The sequence below is a fragment of the Rhinoraja longicauda genome, chromosome 21 (genome assembly GCF_053455715.1).
Source record: "Rhinoraja longicauda isolate Sanriku21f chromosome 21, sRhiLon1.1, whole genome shotgun sequence".
NCBI classification, from domain to species: domain Eukaryota; kingdom Metazoa; phylum Chordata; class Chondrichthyes; order Rajiformes; family Arhynchobatidae; genus Rhinoraja; species Rhinoraja longicauda.
In genome coordinates this window covers 882800-908310 of record NC_135973.1, presented here as the reverse complement: position 1 = coordinate 908310, position 25511 = coordinate 882800, and the positions used below count along the sequence as shown (strand labels likewise).

General features: G+C 51.8%; 1 protein-coding gene across 1 annotated transcript in view; it reads right to left on the bottom strand.

Moving 5' to 3' along the window:
• rgs11 (regulator of G protein signaling 11) overlaps positions 1–23342 on the bottom strand; it is a 47203-nt gene extending 23861 nt beyond the window's left edge. The window contains exons 1-4 of the mRNA XM_078418362.1: positions 23246–23342; positions 11739–11789; positions 5452–5558; positions 1779–1835 (exon numbers count right to left, since the gene is read on the bottom strand). Of these exons, the coding sequence (XP_078274488.1) occupies positions 1779–1835; positions 5452–5558; positions 11739–11789; positions 23246–23342 (312 nt within the window). The remainder of the gene's footprint in view (positions 1–1778; positions 1836–5451; positions 5559–11738; positions 11790–23245) is intronic.
• Between the last annotated feature and the right edge of the window lie 2169 nt (positions 23343–25511).

Here is a 25511-nt window from a genome sequence, read left to right as displayed (position 1 = left end):
GTGGGTCAGGCAGCATCTGGGGGAATGGTCAGACAACATTTCTGCTGACCTGCTGAGTTCCTCCGGCACTTTGTGTTTTGCCCAAGGTCCCAGCATCTGCAGTTCTCCAGGCTAGCAGCAGGTGGGGCAACCTGATTGGGGCAGGTTGGGCTGAAGGGCCCTGTTTCCACACTGTGTGGCTTTATGACAGGATGCGCTAGAACGTTGTTTGTCCCCAGGAGGGAAGTTGATCAGCCAACAGTCGTAACACAGGGCACACGAAACACGGAGTTAAAGTGACCAGTGGAAAGGGTTGGGGGATGTGCCAAAGATTAAGGGGGGGGTCAGTCTCAGTCTCAGTCTCAGTCGACCCCACGACAGAAGGGGGAGGGGTTGTACAGTTTGATAGCCACAGGGCAGAAGGATCTCCTGTGGCGTTCGTTCTGTGCTGCATCTTGGTGGACCAAGTCTGTTGCTGAAGGTGATCCTCAGGTTGGCCAGTGTGTCATGGAGGGGGTGGGCTGTATTGTCCAGGATGCTCTGCAGTTTGAGGAGTGTCCTCCCCTCCAAGACCACCCCCCACCCAGGTGCTCCTCAGGTTGGCCAGTGTGTCATGGAGGGGGTGGGCTGTATTGTCCAGGGTGCAAATATTCCACGCAGGTGAAGCCCCACTTTCAATAAGTAAACATGTTTCATAAATGTATGCAACATTAAAACGCTTTGATTAAAACAGCCCTTAACTAAAATGTGATGGACGAGCTATTCTTAGGCTAGAGAATATTGAGATAGGTAACGCATGGCTCCAGGCAATGCATCCATTGGCTCCAGGCAATGGCATCCATTGGCTCCAGGCAATGGCATCCATTGGCTCCAGGCAATGGCATCCATTGGCTCCAAGCCAACTCTCTTTGGACCAGAGATTTAGTCACACAGCGTGGAAACAGGCCCTTCAGTCCAACTCAACCTAGCCACCAACATGCCGCATCTACACTCGACCCACCTGCTGTGTTTGCTCCATGTTCCTCTGTACCTTCCCCCTTCCATCTACCTGTCAAGCTGTCTTTTAAAATGTCGTTTCATGGTCAAGATTGAAGATCAATTTATTGTCGTGTACCAATTAAGGTGGTGAAATGTGAGTTACCTTACAGCCATACTAAGTACAAAGCAACAAGACACACAAGCCACATAAAGTAAAGTTTATAGTCCCTGCCTCAACCAACACCTCCTCCACACATACACCCCACTCTGAGTGATAAAGGCACCCCTCAGACTCATATTAAATCTTTCCCCCCCTCACCTTAAACCTACGTCTGGAGTTGATCACTACCTGTGTAAAAGGCTCTGTGCCTTTAACCGATATATTCCCCTCATGATTTCGTGCACCTCTGTAAGACACCCCTCAGCCTCCTGCACTCCAGGGAATAGAGTCCCAACCTGCCCCAACCTCTCCCTGTAGCTCAGGCCCCCTCCAGTCCTGGCAACATCCTCGTAAATCTTCTCTGCACCCTTTTCCAGTTTGCCCAAGAAACTGCTAGCAATCCTTTAGAAACATAGAAACATAGGGAATAGGTGCAGGAGGAGGCCATTCGGCCTTCGAGCCATCACCGCCATTCATTGTTATCACGGCTGATCATCCACAATCAGTACCCCGTGCCTGCCTTCTCCCCATATCCCTTGATTCCAATAGCCCCTAGAGCTCCATCTAACTCTCTCTTAGACCCATCCAGTGAACCGGCCTCCACTGCCCTCTGTGGCAGAGAATCCCACAGACCTGGCGTAGGCTGGGGTTAGCAGCTGACCTCACCATAATCCAGTTCCGTTGCCGGCCATTTGCGGGAGCTCCAGAAGTAAGGTGTCTGTGTGAACGAGGGAGGGGACGTTATTTATAATATCGCCGTTACAATCGCCCTTTAAATCACGTTGGCGGCGAGTGTTTTACCATCTCACGCCTCCCCCCCCCAAGACAGGGTCTATCCACAGCCCCAGCACCTCGTCACCATCGCCCACGGCAACGCTTTCCCCAAACACAGTTTGGATAAAATAACAATGGGCTGGACGTTTAATTGTCCCACGTGTTGGTATTGGAACAATGACATTCTCACACACTGCAGCTTCTCAGGCCCATTAACAAGCAAATCATTACCCATAATCAATAACGCAACAAACAAATGATCAATAAAGCAGGTCACCAGACTACAACAGTGCCAGACCTGCTGGGGCTGCCGATCTGACCCCCATATGTGGATAGCATGTTGCGTGACGGAGCGGGGAGACTCTCCGTGTGCTGGTCACACCATCATCAGTGCTTTGGCTCGCTCTCCTTCATGTCTGCTCTACTGTCAGTATTGCCCCTACACCCCATTGTAGACATTGGACTTTGTCTGTGGAACTGGTGGCACTACAATGCTGAGACTACAGTCTGTATCTTCCCATTTGCTCCACATATTGGACTTGAGTTTGACCTGATTGCATATAGAAACATAGAAAATAGGTGCAGGAGGAGGCCATTGGCCCTTCGAGCCAGCACCACCATTCATTGTGATCATGGCTGATCATCCACAATCAGTAACCCGTGCCTGCCTTCTCCCCATATCCCTTGATTCCACTAGCCCCTAGAGCTCTATCTAACTCTCTTTTAAATTCATCCAGTGAATTGGCCTCCACTGCCCTCTGTGGCAGAGAATCCCACACATTCACAACTCTCTGGGTGATAACGTTTTTTTCTTATCTCAGTTTTAAACGGCCTCCCCTTTAGTTCTAAGACTGTGGCCCCTGGTCCTGGACCCCCCCCAACATTGGCAACAGTTTTCCTGGATCTAGCTTGTCCAGTCCTTTAATGTTTATGTATAGAATCTCCGGTTTCCTCCCACACTCCAAAGACGTGCAGGTCTGTAGGTTAATTGGCTTGTAAATTGTCCCTAGTGTGTGTAGATAGTGTTTGTATGCAGGGATCGCTGGTCAGCACGGACTCGGTGGGCCGAAGGGCCTGTTTTCCGCGCTGCATCTCTAAACTAAACTAAAAGCGACTCATCTGCCTGTCAACCCCCCCCCCTCCCCCCCCTCCCTTACCTAAACCCACCTACCAGCTGTTGCCCCGTCCCTCCCTCCCCCTCTACACAAGTCTAGACCAAGGGTCCCGACCTGGAACATGCCTGTCCAATCCCCCCACCCTCGCCCCCCCGCCCTCGCCCCCCCCGCCCTCGCCCCCCCCGCCCTCGCCCCCCCCCCGCCCTCGCCCCCCCCCGCCCTCGCCCCCCCCCGCCCTCGCCCCCCCCCCCCGCCCTCGCCCCCCCCCCACCCTCGCCCCCCCCCACCCTCGCCCCCCCCACCCTCGCCCCCCCCGCCCTCGCCCCCCCCCCCCCGCCCTTGCCCCCCCCACCCTCGCCAGATAGAAATAAATCCCATTTCAAACACTTACATTTTACAGCATTATCTTAGCGATTAACGCGCCCATAAACAGATAACATTATCAACAGTGTCTCATTGCCTCACATTACAGTCACACCAGATACAGGGAATCTTCCAGCAGAACTGTCTTCAATTGTCAAGGTCACAGTTTTGATGCAAACGTAAAAAAACGCTGGGTTTGTCTCGCTCCCCTCCCCACCCTCGCCCCCCCCCCCCCTCGCCCCCCCCCCACCCTCGCCCCCCCCCCCCTCGCCCCCCCCCCTCGCTCCCCTCCCCCACCCTCGCCCCCCCCACCCTCGCTCCCCCCCACCCTCGCCCCCCTCCCCACCCAAGAGCAGATGGGTTTAGATTCCCCAGACACGTTGAACCCATCGATGTTCCACAGGACATCTGCTCCAGTGACCGGGGTGTAATGTGGTGGCCTTTATATGGGCTAATCTTTGCCTGTTGGACAAGGTGGAGCTTCAAGCAAAGCCTTGTGGAAATAATAACACTGACAGGCCTGGACAGAGTGGATGTGGAGAGGATGTTTCCACTAGTGGGAGAGTCTAGGACTAGAGGGCACAGCCTCAGAATTAAAGGACGTTCCTTTAGGAAGGAGAGGAGGAGGAATTTCTTTAGTCAGAGGGTGGTAAATCTGTGGGATTCGTTGCCACAGACGGCTGTGGAGGCCACAAGTCAGTGGATATTTTTAAGGCAGAGATAGATTGTTGATTAGTGCAGTTGTCAGGGGTTATGGGGAGAAGGCAGGAGAATGGGGTTAGGAGGGAGAGATAGATCAGCCATGATTGAATGGCGTAGTAGGCTTGATGGGCCGAATGGCCTAATTCTGCTCCTATCACTTGTGGACATGAACTATTTGACCGTCTCGTTCGTCGTTGGGACGGTGTGGTGCAGTAAAGTGCGAGAGAGTTGCAGGGTGGGGTTACTGCATTGTGGAGCAGTCACCCATCACGAGCATCACCTTTCACCCTCCTCCACTCCATGCCCACCACTGCTCCTCACAGGACTCACAGATCCCACCTGCCCGCACTTGGCCCACACCGCTCAGAGATGCAGAATGATACAGTGTGGAAACAGGCCCTTCATAGAGTCACAGAGTGATACAGTGTGGAAACAGGCCCTTCGGCCCAACTTGCCTACACCAGCCACACTAGTCCCACTTGCCCGCGCTTGGTCCATATCCTCCAAACCTGTCCTATCCAAACCTGTCCTATCCATGTACCTGTCTAACTGCTTCTTAAACAATGGGATAGTCCCAGCCTCAACTACCTCCTCTGGCAGCTCGTTCCATACACCCACCACCCTCTGTGTGGAAAAGTTACCCCTCAGATTCTATTTAATCTTTTCCCCTTCACCTTGAACCTATGTCCTCTGGTCCTCGATTCCCCTACTCTGGGCAAGAGACTCTGTGCATCTACCCGATCTATTCCTCTCATGATTTTACACACTTAACCTTTCCTATCCATATACCTGTCCAGGTGATGTCATTTTTTAAATCATATTAAACGCTCATTTTCAACTGGAGAATGATTACTGCACAACAGAGTCATTTCTACCCAAGAGCCGCAGATTTCTCCTGCATATTAGCACATGCACCAGGCTACAGATACAGATATGGCAGAATAATAAACGGTTTGAGGAAGGGTCTCGACCTGAAACGTCACCCATTCCTTCTCTCCAGAGATGCTGCCTGAGCCGCTGAGTTTAGTTTAGAGATACAGCGCGGAAACAGGCCTTCGGCCCACCGGGTCCGCGCCGACCAGCGATCCCCGCACACTAACACTATCCTACACACACTGGGGACAATTTTTACATTTACACCAAGCCAATTAACCTACAAACCTGCACGTCTTTGGAGTGTGGAAGGAAACTGAAGATCTCGGAGAAAACCCACGCAGGTCACGGGCAGAACGTGCAAACTCCGTACAGACAGCACCCGTAGTCGGGATGGAACCGGGGTCTCTGGCGCTGCATTGGCTGTAAGGCAGCAACTCTACCGTGCCCAGTTACCCCAGTGTTTTTGTGTCTATCTTGGTCACGTTGCCAGCCCCCAGGTCTTACCTGAAATCGGTAAGGAGAATCATCAGACCGCAAAACTAGATTCTTCGGATCCTTCAGTGGGTAAATGTAGCCGTACTTTATTATCAAGTCGCCCAGATGCAAGGACTCTGAAAAGACAACTCTTCAATTAATTACACGTTGATGTTGACTTACCCAGGGAGCCTAGACGATGCTCACTACAATACAACCATAAGTTAGCGGCACGGTGGCACAGCGGTAGAGTTGCCGCCTTACAGCGAATGCAGCGCCGGAGACCCAGGTTCCATCCTGACTACGGGTGCTGTCTGTACGGAGTTTGTACGTTCTCCCCATGACCTGCATGGGTTTTCTCCGGGTGCTCCGGTTTCCAGAGACGTGCAGGATTGTCAGGTTAATTGGCTTGGTAAATGTAAGAAAACAATTGTCCCTAGTGTGTGTAGGATAGTGTTAGTGTGCGGGGATCGCTGGTCAGCACAGACCCGGTGGGCCGAAGGGCCTGTTTCTGCGCTGAATCTCTAAACTAAACTAAAACTAAGGTACAATACAATTCTGAATCTCAGACCGTAAGCACCATTGACAAGTTTGCTTTCACATTTTGGCAAGTTTTTAATGAAATAACATTTAAAATCTTGCGAGATCCATTGTTTATTCTAAGTGAGAGAGATGGCAAAATGTAAGGGGAGAGATTCCAGATCAATGCCAAAGCCTGGTCCAGGTACAACCTCCTCCACACCGTTAGACAGCTGAACGCTGCTCCCACAAGCTGGGGTACAGTCCCGATCTTCCAACCTACCTCAATGCGGAGCTGGACGCTTTGTCTGTAATTGTAACGCTGCAACGTGTAACACACTGCCCTCTGGCACGTTTCTCTTTGCACCACCTGTTGGACGTGTGTGGTGTGATTGGGCTCGTGCACTTCGTGACTTGGATGGATGCACGCCAATAAAAGCAGCTATTGTTCACAAGATACAAGACACTGGATATTGGAATCTTGAACAGAACACAGAGTGCAGGAGGAACTCAGCGGGTCAGGCAACATCTCCGGAGGGTGTTCAAGGAGGGTGGGGGGAGGAGGGTGGGGGGGAGGGTGTGGGGGAGTGGGGGGGGGGGGAAGGAGATGGGAGGGGGGAGGAGAGGAACGGGTAAGGGTGGGGGGAGAGGGTGGGGGGGAACAGGGGGAGGGTGGGTGGAGCGGGGGGTGAGGGGGGAGGAACGGAAGGGGGTAAGTGTGGGGGGGAGGGTGGGGGGAGCGGGGGGGAGGGAGGTGGGAGGGGGGAGGAGGGGAGCGGGTAAGGGAGGGGGGGAGCGGGGGTGGGGGGAGCGGGGGGAGGGAGGTGGGAGGGGGAGGAGGGGAGCGGGTAAGGGGGGGAGGGGGCATGCTGGAGGAGGGGCAGTGCCATTGTGTGAGGGTTTGCCGTGGGTCGCTGCCAATGGTCCTGTGCGTTAGCCGTGCCGATGGTCACTATGTGAACACTATGGGCCAGGCCACGACCAGGTTACCTGCAGCCGCCAGTGAACGGCACCGACAGGTAAAGAGAGACCAACTGCTGACATCAACATCTGTTAATGAAGCCACGAATTCCCAATCGACCAGGATATCAAAACAAGTCTCCATTCTAGTTCAGTTACCTCCATTCTCTGGGGCAAGGAAGTTAAATGTAGATACTTTCTCTGTTCTAGTACATTGAGACATTTCAAAGCACCCTCTGGATGTGATGTATTTAATGGGGTTTAATCCAATCACGCACTCTCCTTGACCTGAGTCAAGGTATCACAATATGCTGGAGTAACTCAGTGGGTCAGGCAGCATCTGTGGAGAACATGGATAGGTGACGTTTCACAGAGTGCTGGAGTAACTCAGTGGGTCAGGCAGCATCTGTGGAGAACATGGATAGGTTCCTTCTCTCCAGAGATGCTGCCTGACCCGCTGAGTTACTCCAGCATTTTGTGTCTACCTCGGACTATCTTTGATCGGACTTTATTCACAAAATGCTGGAGTAACTCAGCGGGTCAGGCAGCATCTGTGGAGAGAAGGAATGGGTGATGTAGTCCAGACCTGTCTTCAGACTAGTTAGGGAAAAGAGAAGGGAGAGATATAGACGAAGATAAAGAACAATGAATGCAGAAAAGGATGTGTGGGGCGGTGGTGCTCTCAGCACCACCACTGGTTCGATGGTTTCCTACGTCAAGAAAACAATAGATAGAAATAGTGTTGGATTATTATTGTCAGATGTACAAAGTGAACGGCTTCTGTTAGTGTGCGGTCCAGTCCAGCATGTAATACTACCCCAACATCACCAAACCACACTCATGTACAACAGGCACACAGTGGAAGGAAGTTAGATAACTGGGTGTCAGGGGTTATGGGGAGAAGGCAGGAGAATGGGGTTAGGAGGGAGAGATAGATCATCCATGATTGAATGGCGGGTAGACTCGATGGGCCGAATGGCCTAATTGTGCTCCTATCACTGATGACCTTATGACTGGAACTGCGAAGCCCAACTCTACCACAGCAGTGGGTTCCTGTTATTAACTGCCAAGCCCAGCTGAGCAGCACCAGGAGGTGATTAATTGCTGGCAGAATATGCGGGTCATTAATTAAACCAGTGCTCTGTGCTCATTACTGCAGCTCAGGGGATGAGAGTTGCTCCACAATACGACCAAGCTTCACTTCAGCCGGCTTTACCAGCAGGTATGTTGCAACGACTCACCTTTTCCTTCACATCACTGAGGAAGTTATATCGGTGATAGAAACACTTGCTACGGTATTCTCAGCTCAAGATAGACACAGAGTGCTGGAGTAACCCAGCTGGTCAGGCAACATCTCTGGAGAAAAGGAATGGGTGACGTTTCAGGTCGAGACCCTTCTTCAGACTGAGAGTCGAGGAGATAAGGAAGTGTAAGGTGGGAGAAAATAGGTGCAGGAGGAGGCCATTTGGCCCTTCGAGCCTGTACGCACCGCCATTCATTGTGATCATGGCTGATCATCCACAATCAGTAACCCGTGCCTGCCTTCTCCCCATACCCCTTGATTCCACTAGCCCCTAGAGCTCTATCTAACTCTCTTTTAAACCCATCCAGTGAATTGGCCTCCACTGCCCTCTGTGGCAGAGAATTCCACAAATTCACAACTCTCTGGGTGAAAAAGTTCCTTCTCACCTCACCTCACTGTAAGGAGTTTGTACGTTCTCCCCGTGACCTGCGTGGGTTTACTCCGAGATCTTCGGTTTCCTCCCACACTCCAAAGACGTACAGGTATGTAGGTTAATTGGCTGGGTAAATGTAAAAATTGTCCCTAGTGGGTGTAGGATAATGTTAATGTGCGGGGATCACTGGGCGGGATCACTGGGCGGCACGGACTTGGAGGGCCAAAAAGGCCTGTTTCCGGCTGTATGTATATGATATATGATATGATATGATAAATGGCCTCCCCTTTATTCTTAGACTGTGTGGCCCCTGGTTCTGGACTCCCCCAACATTGGGAACATTTTTCCTGCATCGAGCTCGTCCTGTCCTTTTATAATTTTATATGTAACAACAAAGTAAACAGAGATAAATTGTAATCGGGGACAGTCAGACTGGTGGGAGAACTGGGAAGGGGAGGGATGGAGAGAGAGGGAGGGAAAGCAAAGGTTACTTGAAGTTGGAGAAGTCAATGTTCATACCGCTGGGATGTCAGCTGCCCAAGTGAAATATGAGGTGCTGTTCCTCCAATTTGCGCCGGGCCTCACTCTGACAGTGGAGTAGGCCCAGGACACAATGCTGGAGCAACTCAGCGGGTCGGGCAGCATCTCAGGAGAGAAAGAATGGGTGATGTTTCGGGTCGAGTCTCTTCTTCAGACTGATGTCAGGGGAGGGGGCAGGTCCCGCCCCGAAGAAGGGTCTCGACCCGAAACGTCACCCATTCCTTCTCTCCCGAGATGCTGCCTGACCCGCTGAGTTACTCCAGCATTGTGTGTCTACCATGGCTGAGAAAGTGGATTCAAGTCAGAATTAATTTAACATCAAATCATGTTCCACTAATTGTTTGATGTAAAGGAGTATGTTTGGTGCCGTGTGTACACAACTTGGAAAAGTGTTTGGCAAACTTTAGACAATAGACAATAGGTCCAGCATTGTTTGATTTTAACCAGCATCTGCAGTTTTCTAAGCCACGGTGTTTTCTGTTGTAGTGGACATTGAAAGCATTCCCGTCACCAACATTTGGCCGTACATGTGGTCAGACATCACGACCTGAATGAATCTCCCACGAATGAGCAATGTGCCTCATGGTGGATTTGAGTTGATTCCCTGCCTTATCCTCAATCCAATCAAAGTAAATTCGATAAACCACCAACATTCACTCCCAGAGCATCTGTTCCACAGTTCATCTTTACTGCTCAGAACTGTAAATGGTAGTCGGCTAGAAATCCCATTATCCCCACTTTACAATCAAGAGCAGAAATAAGTCAGCACTGATACAGCAATGTCCCAGATACAGGGGACAGTGCAGTGGTCAGTCAATGTCCCAGATACAGGGGACAGTGCAGTGGTCAGTCAATGTCCCAGATACAGGGGACAGTGCAGTGGTCAGTCAATGTCCCAGATACAGGGGACAGTGCAGTGGTCAGTCAATGTCCCAGATACAGGGGACAGTGCAGTGGTCAGTCAATGTCCCAGATACAGGGGACAGTGCAGTGGTCAGTCAATGTCCCAGATACAGGGGACAGTGCAGTGGTCAGTCAATGTCCCAGATACAGGGGACAGTGCAGTGGTCAGTCAATGTCCCAGATACAGAGGAAGAGTAGGTCACACCAAGGGTCACTTGCTCGTCTGACAATAGCTCATCCACGACCTATTGTGTTGTAGACACATGGAACTGCAGATGTTGGTTTACAGAAAAAAGACACAGGGTGCTGGAGTAACTCAGCGGGTCAGGCAGCATCTGTGGAGAACATGGATAGGTGACGTTTCACAGAGTGCTGGAGTAACTCAGCGGGTCAGGCAGCATCTGTGGAGAACATGGGTAGGTGACTTAGACGAAGGGATTAAAAGTACCATTAGCAAATTTGCAGATGATACTAAGTTGGGGGGTAGTGTGAATTGTGAGGAAGATGCAATAAGGCTGCAGGGTGACTTGGACAGGTTGTGTGAGTGGGCGGATACATGGCAGATGCAGTTTAATGTAGATAAGTGTGAGGTTATTCACTTTGGAAGTAAGAATAGAAAGGCAGATTATTATCTGAATGGTGTCAAGTTAGGAGGAGGGGGAGTTCAACGAGATCTGGGTGCCCTAGTGCATCAGTCAATGAAAGGAAGCATGCAGGTACAGCAGGCAGTGAAGAAAGCCAATGGAATGTTGGCCTTCGTAACAAGAGGAGTTGAGTATAGGAGCAAAGAGGTCCTTCTACAGTTGTACCGGGCCCTGGTGAGACCGCACCTGGAGTACTGTGTGCAGTTTTGGTCTCCAAATTTGAGGAAGGATATTCTTGCTATGGAGGGCGTGCAGCGTAGGTTCACTAGGTTAATTCCCGGAATGGCGGGACTGTCGTATGTTGAAAGGCTGGAGCGATTGGGCTTGTATACACTGGAATTTAGAAGGATGAGGGGGGATCTTATTGAAACATATAAGATAATTAGGGGATTGGACACATTAGAGGCAGATAACATGTTCCCAATGTTGGGGGAGTCCAGAACAAGGGGCCACAGTTTAAGAATAAGGGGTAGGCCATTTAGAACGGAGATGAGGAAGAACTTTTTCAGTCAGAGGGTGGTGAAGGTGTGGAATTCTCTGCCTCAGAAGGCAGTGGAGGCCAGTTCGTTGGATGCTTTCAAGAGAGAGCTGGATAGAGCTCTTAAGGATAGCGGAGTGAGGGGGTATGGGGAGAAGGCAGGAACGGGGTACTGATTGAGAGTGATCAGCCATGATCGCATTGAATGGCGGTGCTGGCTCGAAGGGCTGAATGGCCTACTCCTGCACCTATTGTCTATTGTCTATTGTGACGTTTGAGGTCATGCTGCTTCATCAGACTGATTGTGGTGTGGGGTGGAGGGGAGAGGAGTTTAAAGATGGATTTTAAACAAGTCACGGACAAGGGGGCAGCAGCAAAGTTGGGTTGTAAGCATCATCTGACACACAGTGCAGGAGTATTCTGTACAAAACGACCTTCTTAAATAGTCATTTTGAGCCCTGTAGTATTTATCCCCATACAGGCTCTATGTTGGCGATGATGAAGACCGTGTCAGTAACTGTATGAACTGTACCCAGTCCGGGTTTCCCAACAGTAATGAATGAAACTTGATTAAAAACTCGATTAAAGATTAATTACCTGCCTCCGATATGGACAGGTTTTGAAGAAGCCACTCGAATATATCACTCCCTGGAGGAAACAGTAAAATAAAATGTTTCAGAACGAACAAATTATTAAAGATGATTGTTTTTTAATTGATTTTATTCAAACCTTTACTTATAATAAGATTGGATATATATCCAAGATGGACACAAAATGCTAGAGTAACTCAGCGGGTCAGGCAGCATCTGTGGAGAACATGGATAGGTGACGTTTCACAGAGTGCTGGAGTAACTCAGCAGGTCAGGCAGCATCTGTGGAGAACATGGATAGGTGACGTTTCACAGAGTGCTGGAGTAACTCAGCGGGTCAGGCAGCATCTGTGGAGAACATGGATAGGTGACGTTTCACAGAGTGCTGGAGTAACTCAGCGGGTCAGGCAGCATAGAAACATAGAAAATAGGTGCAGGAGTAGGCCATTCGGCCCTTCGAGCCTGCACCGCCATTCAATATGATCATGGCTGATCATCCAGCTCAGTAACCTGTACCTGCCTTCTCTCCATACCCCCTGATCCCTTTAGCAAAAAGGGCCACATCTAACTCCCTCTTAAATATAGCCAATGAACTGGCCTCAACTACCTTCTGTGGCAGAGAATTCCACAGACTCACCACTCTCTGTGTGAAGAAATGTTTTCTCATCTCGGTCCTAAAAGACTTCCCCCTTATCCTTAAGCTGTGACCCCTGGTTCTGGACTCCCCCAACATCGGGAACAATCTTCCCGCATCTAGCCTCTCCAACCCCTTAAGAATTTTATATGTTTCTATAAGATCCCCTCTCAGTCTTCTAAATTCCAGCGAGTACAAGCCCAGTCTATCCAGTCTTTCCTCATATGAGTCCCGCCATCCCAGGGATCAATCTGGTGAACCTTCTCTGTACTCCCTCTAAGGCAAGAACGTCTTTCCTCAGATTAGGAGCCCAAAACTGCACACAATACTCCAGGTGAGGTCTCACCAAGGCCCTGTACAACTGCAGCAGAACCTCCATGCTCCTAAACTCAAATCCTCTTGCTATGAATGCCAACATACCATTCGCTTTCTTCACTGCCTGCTGCACCTGCATGCTTGCTTTCAATGACTGGTGCACCATGACACCCAGGTCACGTTGCATCTCCCCTTCTCCCAATCGGTCACCATTCAGGTAATACTCTGCTTTCCTGTTCTTGCCGCCAAAGTGGATAACCTCACATTTATCCACATTATATTGCATCTGCCATGCATTTGCCCACTCGCCTAATCTATCCAAGTCACTCTGCAGCCTCCTAGCATCCTCCTCGCAGCTAACACTGCCACCCAGCTTCGTGTCATCCGCAAACTTAGAGATGTTGCATTCAATTCCCTCGTCCAAATCATTAATATACACTGTAAATAACTGGGGTCCCAGCACTGAGCCTTGCGGTACCCCACTAGTCACTGCCTGCCATTCCGAAAAGGACCCGTTTATTCCTACTCTTTGCTTCCTGTCCGCCAACCAATTTTCTATCCACCTCAACACTGAACCCTCAATACCGTGTGCTTTAAGTTTGTACCCCAATCTCCTATGTGGGACCTTGTCGAAGGCCTTCTGAAAGTCCAGATATAACACATCGACTGGTTCTCCCTTATCCACTCTACTAGTTACATCCTCGAAAAATTCTATAAGATTCGTCAGACATGATTTGCCTTTTGTAAATCCATGCTGACTTTGTCCGATGATTTCACCACTTTCCAAATGTAATGCTATCACATCTTTAATAACTGACTCTAGCATTTTCCCCACTACCGATGTTAGGCTAACTGGTCTATAATTCCCCATTTTCTCTCTCCCTCCCTTTTTAAAAAGTGGGATTACATTAGCTACCCTCCAGTCCTCAGGAACTACTCCAGAATCTAGAGAGTTTTGAAAAATTATCACTAATGCATCCACTATTTCTGAGGCTACTTCCTTAAGCACTCTGGGATGCAGCCTATCTGGCCCTGGGGATTTATCTGCCTTTAATTCATTTAATTGACCTAACACCACTTCCCGACTAACCTGGATTTCCCTCAGTTCCTCCATCTCATTAGACCCCCGGTCCCCCGCTATTTCCGGCAGACGGTTTATGTCTTCCTTAGTGAAGACAGAACCAAAGTATTTGTTCAATTGGTCTGCCATCTCCTTGTTCCCTATGATCAATTCACCTGTTTCCGACTGCAAGGGACCTACATTTGTCTTAACTAATCTTTTTCTCTTGACATATCTATAAAAGCTTTTGCAGTCAGTTTTTATGTTCCTTGCCCGTTTTCCCTCATAATCTATTTTCCCTTTCCTAATTAAGCCCTTTGTCCTCCTCTGCTGGACTCTGAATTTCTCCCAGTCCTCTGGTATGCTACTTTTTCTGGCTAATCTGTATGCTTCACCTTTTGTTTTAATACTATCCTTGATTTCCCTTGTTAGCCACGGATGCACTACCTTTCCTGGTTTGTTCTTTTGCCAAACTGGGATGAACACTTGTTGTAGTTCATCCATGCGACCTTTAAATGCCTTCCATTGCATGTCCACCGTCAACCCTTTCAGCATCAATCGCCAGTCTATCTTGGACAATTCACGCCTCATACCCTCAAAGTTACCTTTCTTTAAGTTCAGAACACTTGTTTCTGTATTGACTTTGTCACTCTCCATCCTAATGAAGAACTCCACCATATTATGATCACTCTTGCCCAAGGGGCCTCGCACAACAAGACTGCTAACTAACCCTTCCTCATTACTCAATACCCAGTCTAGAATGGCCTGTTCTGTGGAGAACATGGATAGGTGACGTTTCACAGAGTGCTGGAGTAACTCAACGGGTCAGGCAGCATCTCTGGAGAGAAGGAATGGGTGACGTTTTGGGTCGAGATCCTTCTTCAGACTGTCTCAACCCGAACAGTTACCCATTCCTTCTCTCCAGAGATGCTGCCTGACCCGTTGAGTTACTCCAGCATTTTGTGTCTACCTTTGATTTAAACCAGCACATGCAGTTTGGTTTCCTGCACATTGTGGATATATATATACCCGGTCAGTTACAATTCAATGCAGTTGCCTTTGAAACATTTAACTCATTTATTGCAAGTAACATGTCAGAATTACCAAGGCACACACTCTTTACAATGTCTGCGAAACTGATCGTAAATATACCCAAAGCACATCAATAATCATATTGCCTTTTTTAGTATTTTTAGCCTGCAGTAATAAAAATAAACTTACTGCTATTAAAAAGCCCTTTATTTGTGAACATTCAGCAGGAAACAGCGTTGTTGTTGTGGGTTGGAAACTCTCTGTCCCTCACGGGTGCTCCTGTCCACAGCAACACTTTCCACAACACGGAGGTTCCTTAGTAACACCAGGGGAGTATTAGAGCACAGCAACCCAGCACTGTACACACGGCTCCCATCTGCACCACCTGCTGCAGCCAGTATCGGCACAGAGCCAGGTGTGGGCACAGGGGAGGGGGCATGGAGGCTATAGGGGGGAGGGGGGGATAGAGACGGGGGGGTGAAGGGGCAAACTCACAGGTCAGGGGGGATAGAGGTAGGGGGGTGAGAGACAATAGACAATAGACAATAGACAATAGACAATAGGTGCAGGAGTAGGCCATTCAGCCCTTCGAGCCAGCACCGCCATTCAATGCGATCATGGCTGATCACTATCAATCAGTACCCCGTTCCTGCCTTCTCCCCATACCCCCTCACTCCGCTATCCTTAAGAGCTCTATCCAGCTCTCTCTTGAAAGCATCCAACGAACTGGCCTCCACTGCCTTCTGAGGCAGAGAATTCCACACCTTCACCACCCTCTGACTGAAAAAGTTCTTCCTCATCTCCGTTCTAAATGGCCTACCCCTTATTCTCAAACTGTGGCCCCTTGTTCTGGACTCCCCCAACATTGGGAACATGTTATCTGCCTCTAATGTGTCCAATCCCCTAATTATCTTATATGTTTCAATAAGATCCCCCCTCATCCTTCTAAATTCCAGTGTATACAAGCCCAATCGCTCCAGCCTTTCAACATACGACAGTCCCGCCATTCCGGGAATTAATCTAGTGAACCTACGCTGCACGCCCTCCATAGCAAGAATATCCTTCCTCAAATTTGGAGACCAAAACTGCACACAGTACTCCAGGTGCGGTCTCACCAGGGCCCGGTACAACTGTAGAAGGACCTCTTTGCTCCTATACTCAACTCCTCTTGTTACGAAGGCCAACATTCCATTGGCTTTCTTCACTGCCTGCTGTACCTGCATGCTTCCTTTCATTGACTGATGCACTAGGACACCCAGATCTCGTTGAACTCCCCCTCCTCCTAACTTGACACCATTCAGATAATAATCTGCCTTTCTATTCTTACTTCCAAAGTGAATAACCTCACACTTATCTACATTAAACTGCATCTGCCATGTATCCGCCCACTCACACAACCTGTCCAAGTCACCCTGCAGCCTTATTGCATCTTCCTCACAATTCACACTACCCCCCAACTTAGTATCATCTGCAAATTTGCTAATGGTACTTTTAATCCCTTTGTCTAAGTCATTAATGTATATCGTAAATAGCTGGGGTCCCAGCACCGAACCTTGCGGTACCCCACTGGTCACTGCCTGCCATTCCGAAAGGGACCCATTTATCCCCACTCTTTCCTTTCTGTCTGTTAACCAATTTTCTATCCATGTCAGTACCCTACCCCCAATACCATGTGCCCTAATTTTGCCCACTAATCTCCTATGTGGGACCTTGTCGAAGGCTTTCTGAAAGTCGAGGTACACCACATCCACTGACTCTCCCTTGTCAATTTTCCTAGTTACATCCTCAAAAAATTCCAGTAGATTTGTCAAGCATGATTTCCCCTTCGTAAATCCATGCTGACTCGGAACGATCCCGTTACTGCTATCCAAATGCTCAGCAATTTCGTCTTTTATAATTGACTCCAGCATTTTCCCCACCACTGATGTCAGACTAACTGGTCTATAATTACCCGTTTTCTCTCTCCCTCCTTTCTTAAAAAGTGGGATAACATTTGCTATTCTCCAATCCACAGGAACTGATCCTGAATCTATAGAACATTGAAAAATGATCTCCAATGCTTCCACTATTTCTAGAGCCACCTCCTTAAGTACTCTGGGATGCAGACCATCAGGCCCTGGGGATTTATCAGCCTTCAGTCCCATCAGTCTACCCAAAACCATTTCCTGCCTAATGTGGATTTCCTTCAGTTCCTCCATCACCCTAGGTTCTCCAGCCCCTAGAACATTTGGGAGATTGTGTGTATCTTCCTCAGTGAAGACAGATCCAAAGTAACGGTTTAACTCGTCTGCCATTTCTTTGTTCCCCATAATAAATTCCCCTGCTTCTGTCTTCAAGGGACCCACATTTGCCTTGACTATTTTTTTCCTCTTCACGTACCTAAAAAAACTTTTGCTATCCTCCTTTATATTATTGGCTAGTTTACCCTCGTACCTCATCTTTTCTCCTCGTATTGCCTTTTTAGTTAACTTTTGTTGCTCTTTAAAAGAGTCCCAATCCTCTGTCTTCCCACTCTTCTTTGCTATGTTATACTTCCTCTCCTTAATTTTTATGCTGTCCCTGACTTCCCTCGTCAGCCACAGGTGTCTCTTACTCCCCTTAGAGTCTTTCCGCCTCTTTGGAATAAATTGATCCTGCAACCTCTGCATTATTCCCAGGAATACCTGCCATTGCTGTTCTACCGTCTTCCCTGCTAGGGCCTCCTTCCAATCAATTTTGGCCAGCTCCTGCCTCATGCCTCTGTAATCCCCTTTGCTATACTGTAATACCGACACTTCCGATTTTCCCTTCTGCCTTTCCATTTGCAGAGTAAAACTTATCATGTTGTGATCACTGCCTCCTAATGGCTCTTTTACCTCTAGTCCCCTTATCAGATCAGGATCATTACACAACACTAAATCCAGAATTGCCTTCTCCCTGGTAGGCTCCAGTACAAGCTGTTCTCAGAATCCATCTCGAAGGCACTCTACAAACTCTCTTTCCTGGGGTCCATTTCCAACCTGATTTTCCCAGAGAGGGCACGGTCAGGGAGGGTCAGGGGGGATAGAGACAGGGGGGCGAAGGGGCAAACTCACAGGAGGGTCAGGGGGGGATGGAGACAGGGGGTGAGAGGGGCAAGGTCAGGGAGGGTCAGGGGGGGATAGAGATGGGGGGTGAAGAGGCAAGGTCAGGAGAGGGTCAGGGGGGGGATAGAGACGGGGGTGAAGGGGTAAGGTCAGGGAGAGTCAGGGGGGGATAGAGACGGGGGTGAAGGGGCAAGGTCAGGGAGGGTCAGGGGGGGATAGAGACGGGGGGTGAAGGGGCAACGTCAGGGAGGTCAGGGGGGGATAGAGACGGGGGGTGAAGGGGCAAGGTCAGGGAGGGTCAGGGGGGATAGAGATGGGGGTGAGAGGGGCAAGGTCAGGGAGGGTCAGGAGGGGATAGAGACAGGGGGTGAGAGGGCAAGGTCAGGAGAGGGTCAGGGGGGGATAGAGATGGGGGGTGAAGGGGCAAGGTCAGGGAGGGTCAGGGGGGGATAGAGATGGGGTGAGAGGGGCAAGGTCAGGGGAGGGTCAGGGGGGGATAGAGACGGGGGTGAAGGGGCAAGGTCAGGAGAGGGTCAGGGGGGGATAGAGACAGGGGGGTGAAGGGGCAAGGTCAGGAGAGGGTCAGGGGGGGATAGAGACAGGGGGGTGAAGGGGCAAGGTCAGGAGAGGGTCAGGGGGGATAGAGACGGGGATTGAGAGGGCAAGGTCAGGGGAGGGTCAGGGGGGGATAGAGACAGGGGGTGAAGGGGCAAGGTCAGGGGAGGGTCAGGGGGGGATAGAGACGGGGGGGTGAGAGGGCAAGGTCACGGCAAGTGGAGCCTCACGTGCGGAAACACAATCAGCCACAAACAGGGAAGTGGAATCTTTAATTGGTGAGGGACTGCGATGAGCGGTGATGAGGCACCTGGGCTCACGGCCAACACGACATCACGATGCCACAGCAACTGGGAAAGTAAACACAACGCTGGCATCTCCAGGGAGGGGGGGAGCAATGGGGAGATCGCATCTGCGGTAGGGTGTACGGGTAGCTCACCAACACACCTGCACAGGTGACACAATGCACGGATAGCTCACCAACACACCTGCACAGGTGAGACAATGCAGATAGCTCACCAATACACCTGCACAGGTGAGACAATGCAGATAGCTCACCAATACACCTGCACAGGTGAGACAATGCACGGATAGCTCACCAATACACCTGCACAGGTGAGACAATGCAGATAGCTCACCAACACACCTGCACAGGTGACACAATGCACGGATAGCTCACCAACACACCTGCACAGGTGAGACAATGCAGATAGCTCACCAATACACCTGCACAGGTGAGACAATGCAGATAGCTCACCAATACACCTGCACAGGTGAGACAATGCACGGATAGCTCACCAACACACCTGCACAGGTGAGACAATGCACAGATAGCTCACCAATACACCTGCACAGGTGAGACAATGCAGATAGCTCACCAACACACCTGCACAGGTGACACAATGCACGGATAGCTCACTAACACACCTGCACAGGTAACGGATGGCTCACCAACACACCTGCACAGGTGAGACAATGCACGGGTAGCTCACCAACACACCTGCACAGATGAGACAATACACGGATGGCTCAGCAAGTGAACCTCAGGGACCTTGCATCTGCCCCACCAGCAGAGATTAACCTGACTTGACCCATGCTCTCCACTTTGGAAGATGAACCTCATTGAAACATGCAAGATTGTCAGGGGGATTATCAGCATAACAGCAAGTCTGCCAGCTCTCCTGCACAGGTGAATATATCACCTGTGTGTTATGATATATTTATCTGTGTGTTATTGCCCCAGGCTGTTGAACACAGCACAACACTAACCTCAGCAACTGTGATCTTCTATAGTCTGTCTTTGGTTACACTGCCGACTTCAATTTTGCCCGATTATGGGTACCTGGTATTAGTTATTTATCCTTTAGAGATGCAGTGTGGAATGAGGCCCTTCGGCCCTCTGAGTCCGTGCTGACCAGCGATCACCCCGCACACCAACACTATCTTACACACTTGGGACAACTTGCAATGTACAGAAGCCAATTAACCTACAAACCTGCACATCTTTAGAGTGTGGGAGGAAACCAGAGCACCTGGAGAAAGCCCACATGGTCACAGGGCAAATGTACAACTTCCGTACAGACAGCACAGTCGGGCTGGAACCCAGGTCTCTGGCGCTGTAAGGCAGCAACTCTACCGCTGCACCACCGTGCCACAACAATTAATTTATTGTTTTATTGTTTATTATACATTAGCCGTGTGTGAGTGTGTTAATGGACCTGTAAAGCTGCAGCCAGTAAGAAGTACATTGTGAGTACATATGTCAATTATACACTCCCAACTCTGCAACTTGCCATTAGCAATCTGTCCTATATTGATGTGTTATCTCACAGGGTGATGGGCGAAGGTACGAAGTGTGCACAAATGGCCAGCTCTCAGACACGATGGGCCGAATGGCCTCATGCGGAGCTGCAAGAAACAAACGCTTTTCATTGTACCTCAGCACACGTGACCAGAAACTAAACTGGCAACGAACCTTATCAGGCAACTGGACCATCCCATCACAACCAGAGAGCAGTCCTGAACTACCATCTACCTCAGTGGTGACCCTTGGAGGAACAGCACCTCATATTTCGCTTGGGCAGCTTGACTTGACTTCTCCAACTTTAGATAGTTCCTCTGTCCCTCTTCCCCCCCCCCCTCCCCCCCTCCCCCTTCCCAGTTCTCCCACTGTCTTCCTGTCTCCAACTACATCCTATCTTTGTCCCACCCCCTCTCCTGACATCAGTCTGAAGACGGGTCTCGACCCAGAACGCCCCCCATTCCTTCTCTCCTGAGATGCTGCCTGACCCGCTGAGTTACTCCAGCACTCTGTGAAACGTCACCTATCCATGTTCTCCACAGATGCTGCCTGACCTGCTGAGTTACTCCAGCACTCTGTGAAACGTCACCTATCCATGTTCTCCACAGATGCTGCCTGACCTGCTGAGTTACTCCAGCACTCTGTGAAACGTCACCTATCCATATTCTCCACAGATGCTGCCTGACCCGCTGAGTTACTCCAGCATTTTGTGTATACCTCGGACTATCCTTGATCGGACTTTGCTGGCTTTCCCTTGCACTAAACGTTATTCCCTTTATCCAGTATCTGTACACTGTGGACGGCTCGACTGTAATCATATACAGTCTTTCCGCTGACTGGTTAGCACACAACACAAGCTTTTCACCGTACCGCGGTACACGTGACAATAAACTAGACTGAACTGAAGTGAAGAATGCAGGTGTTTTGCAGCAGGATGTAATGAAGATGTGAAGATGTATGATTGGCGTCAGTGAGTGACAGAGTGATTCTGTACAGAGAGGCAAGGGGCATCATTAGAGCTGGCAACTGTATGTGGGGTCTCGTCATTAGTGGCTCAGTCCCACTGAGATCAACGTCGGAGTCATTACCGTCCTCAATCACCATCAATGATTTGGATCAAAGCACTGGTCCCGAGACCACACACAACACGAGGAGATGTGAGCGCAAATCAGAACCTTAAAACCAACCCAGGCAGTGGGCATTCAGTGACCTTCCTGTCTCAGCAGGCCAGTGGTTTGATGGTAGGCACAAGGAACTGCAGATGCTGATTCAAAACGACGATAGACACCAAAGCTGGAGTAACTCAGTGGGACAGGCAGCATCTCTGGAGAGAAGGAATGGGTGACGTTTCACAGAGTGCTGGAGTAACTCAGTGGACAGGCAGCATCTCTGGAGAGAAGGAATGGGTGACGTTTCGGGTCGAGACCCTTGATCAGTCTGAAGAAATGTCTGGACCCGAAACGTCACCCATTCCTTCTCTCAGAGATGCTGCCTGTCCCGCTGAGTTACTCCAGCTGTTTGTGTCTATCTTTGGGCAGACAGCATCTCTGTAGAACATGGTAGGTGATAGAAAATAGAAACATAGAAAATAGGTGCAGGAGGAGGCCATTTGGCCCTTCGAGCCGGCATGTTTTGGGTCGGGACCCTCCTTCAGAGTCAGAGAGTGGGTCCCAACCGGAAACGTTGCCTGCCCGTGTTCTCCAGAGATGCTGCCTGACCCGCTGGGTAGTTTGTGAGTAGTCTTCACTCAGTTGGCCTTGGGTGGAGGACTGATGCTTCATCATCAGGGGCCTGTCACTAGTCCAGGGCAGAGTAAAGCCAAGAGTTTGATATTGCCCGGTCACTCCCACAGGCACCCCCTCCAACAATCCAGCAGCATTGGTGTCCACACGCGGACTGCAGGGAACTGAGGATTGGACATTAGTTTGTAGCTGCTTCCAACATTACCAAAACCAGCAACTGCAATGCAAAACGTCAGTACTTCTTCACCCAGAGAGTTGTGAACCTGTGGAATTCTCTGCCACAGAGGGCAGTGGCGGCCGATTCACCGGATGTTTTCAAGAGAGAGTTAGATGGAGCTCTTAAGGCCAAAGGCCCTGTCCCCACTTAGGCAAATTTTTAGGCGACTGCCAGCGACTCTCATAGTCGTAGCAGGTCGCCGAAAAATCGGCGACTGGACCCCCCTCCCCCCACCGGGACAATGTCTACGACAAGCTGCACCAACCAACCTACCAACTGGTCGACGGCAAGCTACCGACAACCGGCGACCCAATCGTCGCGACTCAGGACGTCTACCTACGATCGCACCTACGACAACCTACGACCACACAGGCGGCAACCTACGGCAACTGAAGTCAACCCACGTCCACCCGCGACAAACTACGACCACACAGGCGGCAACCTACGGCAACTGAAGTCAACCCACGTCCACCCGCGACAAACTACGATCGTGTCGGCGACAACTGATGACAATTCACGTCACCTTTGCCTCCGGTTTTGACGCCGGTACCTGTCGCCGGTTGACGTAGGGAATCGCCAATGGAACTCACCGAAGTCAGCACCGGTGACAACCCACGTCACCTGGTGACAACCTGGCGACCACCTGGTGACAACCTGGCGACCACTTACGTCAGGAGGCGTCAAGCCACGATCATTGACGTCAACCCACAGTCGCCAAAAATGTTACAACATTCTGAAAATCCAGCGGCGACCAGAAAGACGCTTTGGGCGACTGAGGGCATGACTCACGGGTCAGTGTGTGTGTGGGTCAGTGTGTGTGTGGGTCAGTGTGTGTGTGCGGGTCAGGCAGCATCTGTGGACAACATGGATAGGTGACGTTTCACAGAGTGCTGGAGTAACTCAGCGGGTCAGGCAGCATCTCTGGACAACATGGATAGGTGATGATCTCCACTGATGCTGCCTGACCTGCTCCAGCACTTTGTGTCTTTTTTTGTAAAACCTGCACCTGCAGTTCCTTGAGTGTCAAAGTCACAGTTAGCCACGCCTGTGGTTGCTGAGCTGCCCCCAATGACCCCTGGACCAGGGGACTCACCGGTCATCATGTGGGGGATGGGGGTGACCAGGAACCTCTGCAGCTCCATCCTGACGCCGGTCTCAGGGTGTTGCATCGCAATGACCAGCTGCTCCATCTGTAGGTGGACACGCACGTCAACACAACGCAGCCCCGCCCCCACCCACTCCCCTCCCCCCACACAGGGTCACAACGCAGCCCCGCCCCCACCCCCCTCCCCCCACACAGGGTCACAACGCAGCCCCACCCCCACCCCCACCCCTCCCCCCACACAGGGTCACAACGCAGCCCGCCCCCACCCCTCCCCACACACAGGGTCACAACGCAGCCCCACCCCCACCCCCTCCCCCACCCCTCCCCCCACACAGGGTCACAACGCAGCCCCACCCCCACCCCCCACACAGGGTCACAACGCAGCCCCGCCCCCACCCCCACCCCTCCCCCCACACAGGGTCACAACGCAGCCCCGCCCCCACCCCCACCCCTCCCCCCACACAGGTCACAACGCAGCCCCGCCCCCACCCCCACCCCTCCCCCACACAGGGTCACACGCAGCCCCGCCCCCACCCCCACCCCTCCCCCCACACAGGGTCACAACGCAGCCCCGCCCCCACCCCCACCCCCACCCCTCCCCCCACACAGGGTCACAACGCAGCCCCGCCCCCACCCCCACCCTCCCCCACACAGGGTCACAACGCAGCCCCGCCCCCACCCCCACCCTCCCCCACACAGGGTCACAACGCAGCCCCGCCCCCACCCCCACCCTCCCCCACACAGGGTCACAACGCAGCCCCGCCCCCACCCCCACCCTCCCCCCACACAGGGTCACAACGCAGCCCCGCCCCCACCCCCACCCCTCCCCCCACACAGGGTCACAACGCAGCCCCACCCCCACCCCCTCCCCCTCCCCTCCCCACACAGGGTCACAACGCAGCCCCAACCCCTCCCCCGCCCCTCCCCTCCCCCCACACAGGGTCACTACGCAGCCCCACCCCCTCCCCCTCCCCACCCCTCCGCCCACACAGGTCACAACGCAGCCCCACCCCCTCCCCTCACCTCACCCCCCCCCCACACAGGGTCACAACGCAGCCCGCCCCCACCCCCTCCCCCCCCACACAGGGTCACAACGCAGCCCACCCCCACCCCCACCCCTCCCCCCACACACAGGGTCACAACGCAGCCCCGCCCGCACCCCCTCCCCCTCCCGCCCCTACACAGGGTCACAACGCAGCCCCGCCCCCACCCCCTCCCCTCCCCACACACAGGGTCACCACACTGCCCCCACCCCCTCCCTCCCCCCACACAGGGTCACAACGCAGCCCCACCCCCACCCCCTCCCCTCCCCTCACACAGGGTCACAACACAGCCCCGCCCCCACCCCCTCCCCACACACAGGGTCACCACAATGCCCCCCCCTCCCCTCCCTCACCCCCCCCATCTCATCCCCCCCCCACACAGGGTCACAAAGTTGCCTCCCACCCTTGTACCACTTCCCCTCCCCCCCACACACACACTGACCCACACACACACTGACCCACACACACACTGACCCCCACACACACTGACCCACACACACACTGACCCACACACACACTGACCCACACACACACTGACCCCCACACACACTGACCCACACACACACTGACCCACACACACACTGACCCACACACACACTGACCCACACACACACTGACCCACACACACACTGACCCACACACACACTGACCCACACACACACTGACCCACACACACACTGACCCACACACACACACTGACCCACACACACTGACCCACACACACTGACCCACACACACACTGACCCACACACACACTGACCCACACACACACTGACCCACACACACTGACCCACACACACACTGACCCACACACACTGACCCACACACACACTGACCCACACACACTGACCCACACACACTGACCCACACACACACCTGACCCACACACACTGACCCACACACACACTGACCCACACACACTGACCCACACACACACTGACCCACACACACTGACCCACACACACTGACCCACACACACACTGACCCACACACACTGACCCACACACACTGACCCACACACACTGACCCACACACACACTGACCCACACACACTGACCCACACACACTGACCCACACACACACTGACCCACACACACACTGACCCACACACACTGACCACACACACACTGACCCACACACACACTGACCACACACACTGACACACAATCACACTGACCCACAGCACACTGACACACACACACTGACCCACA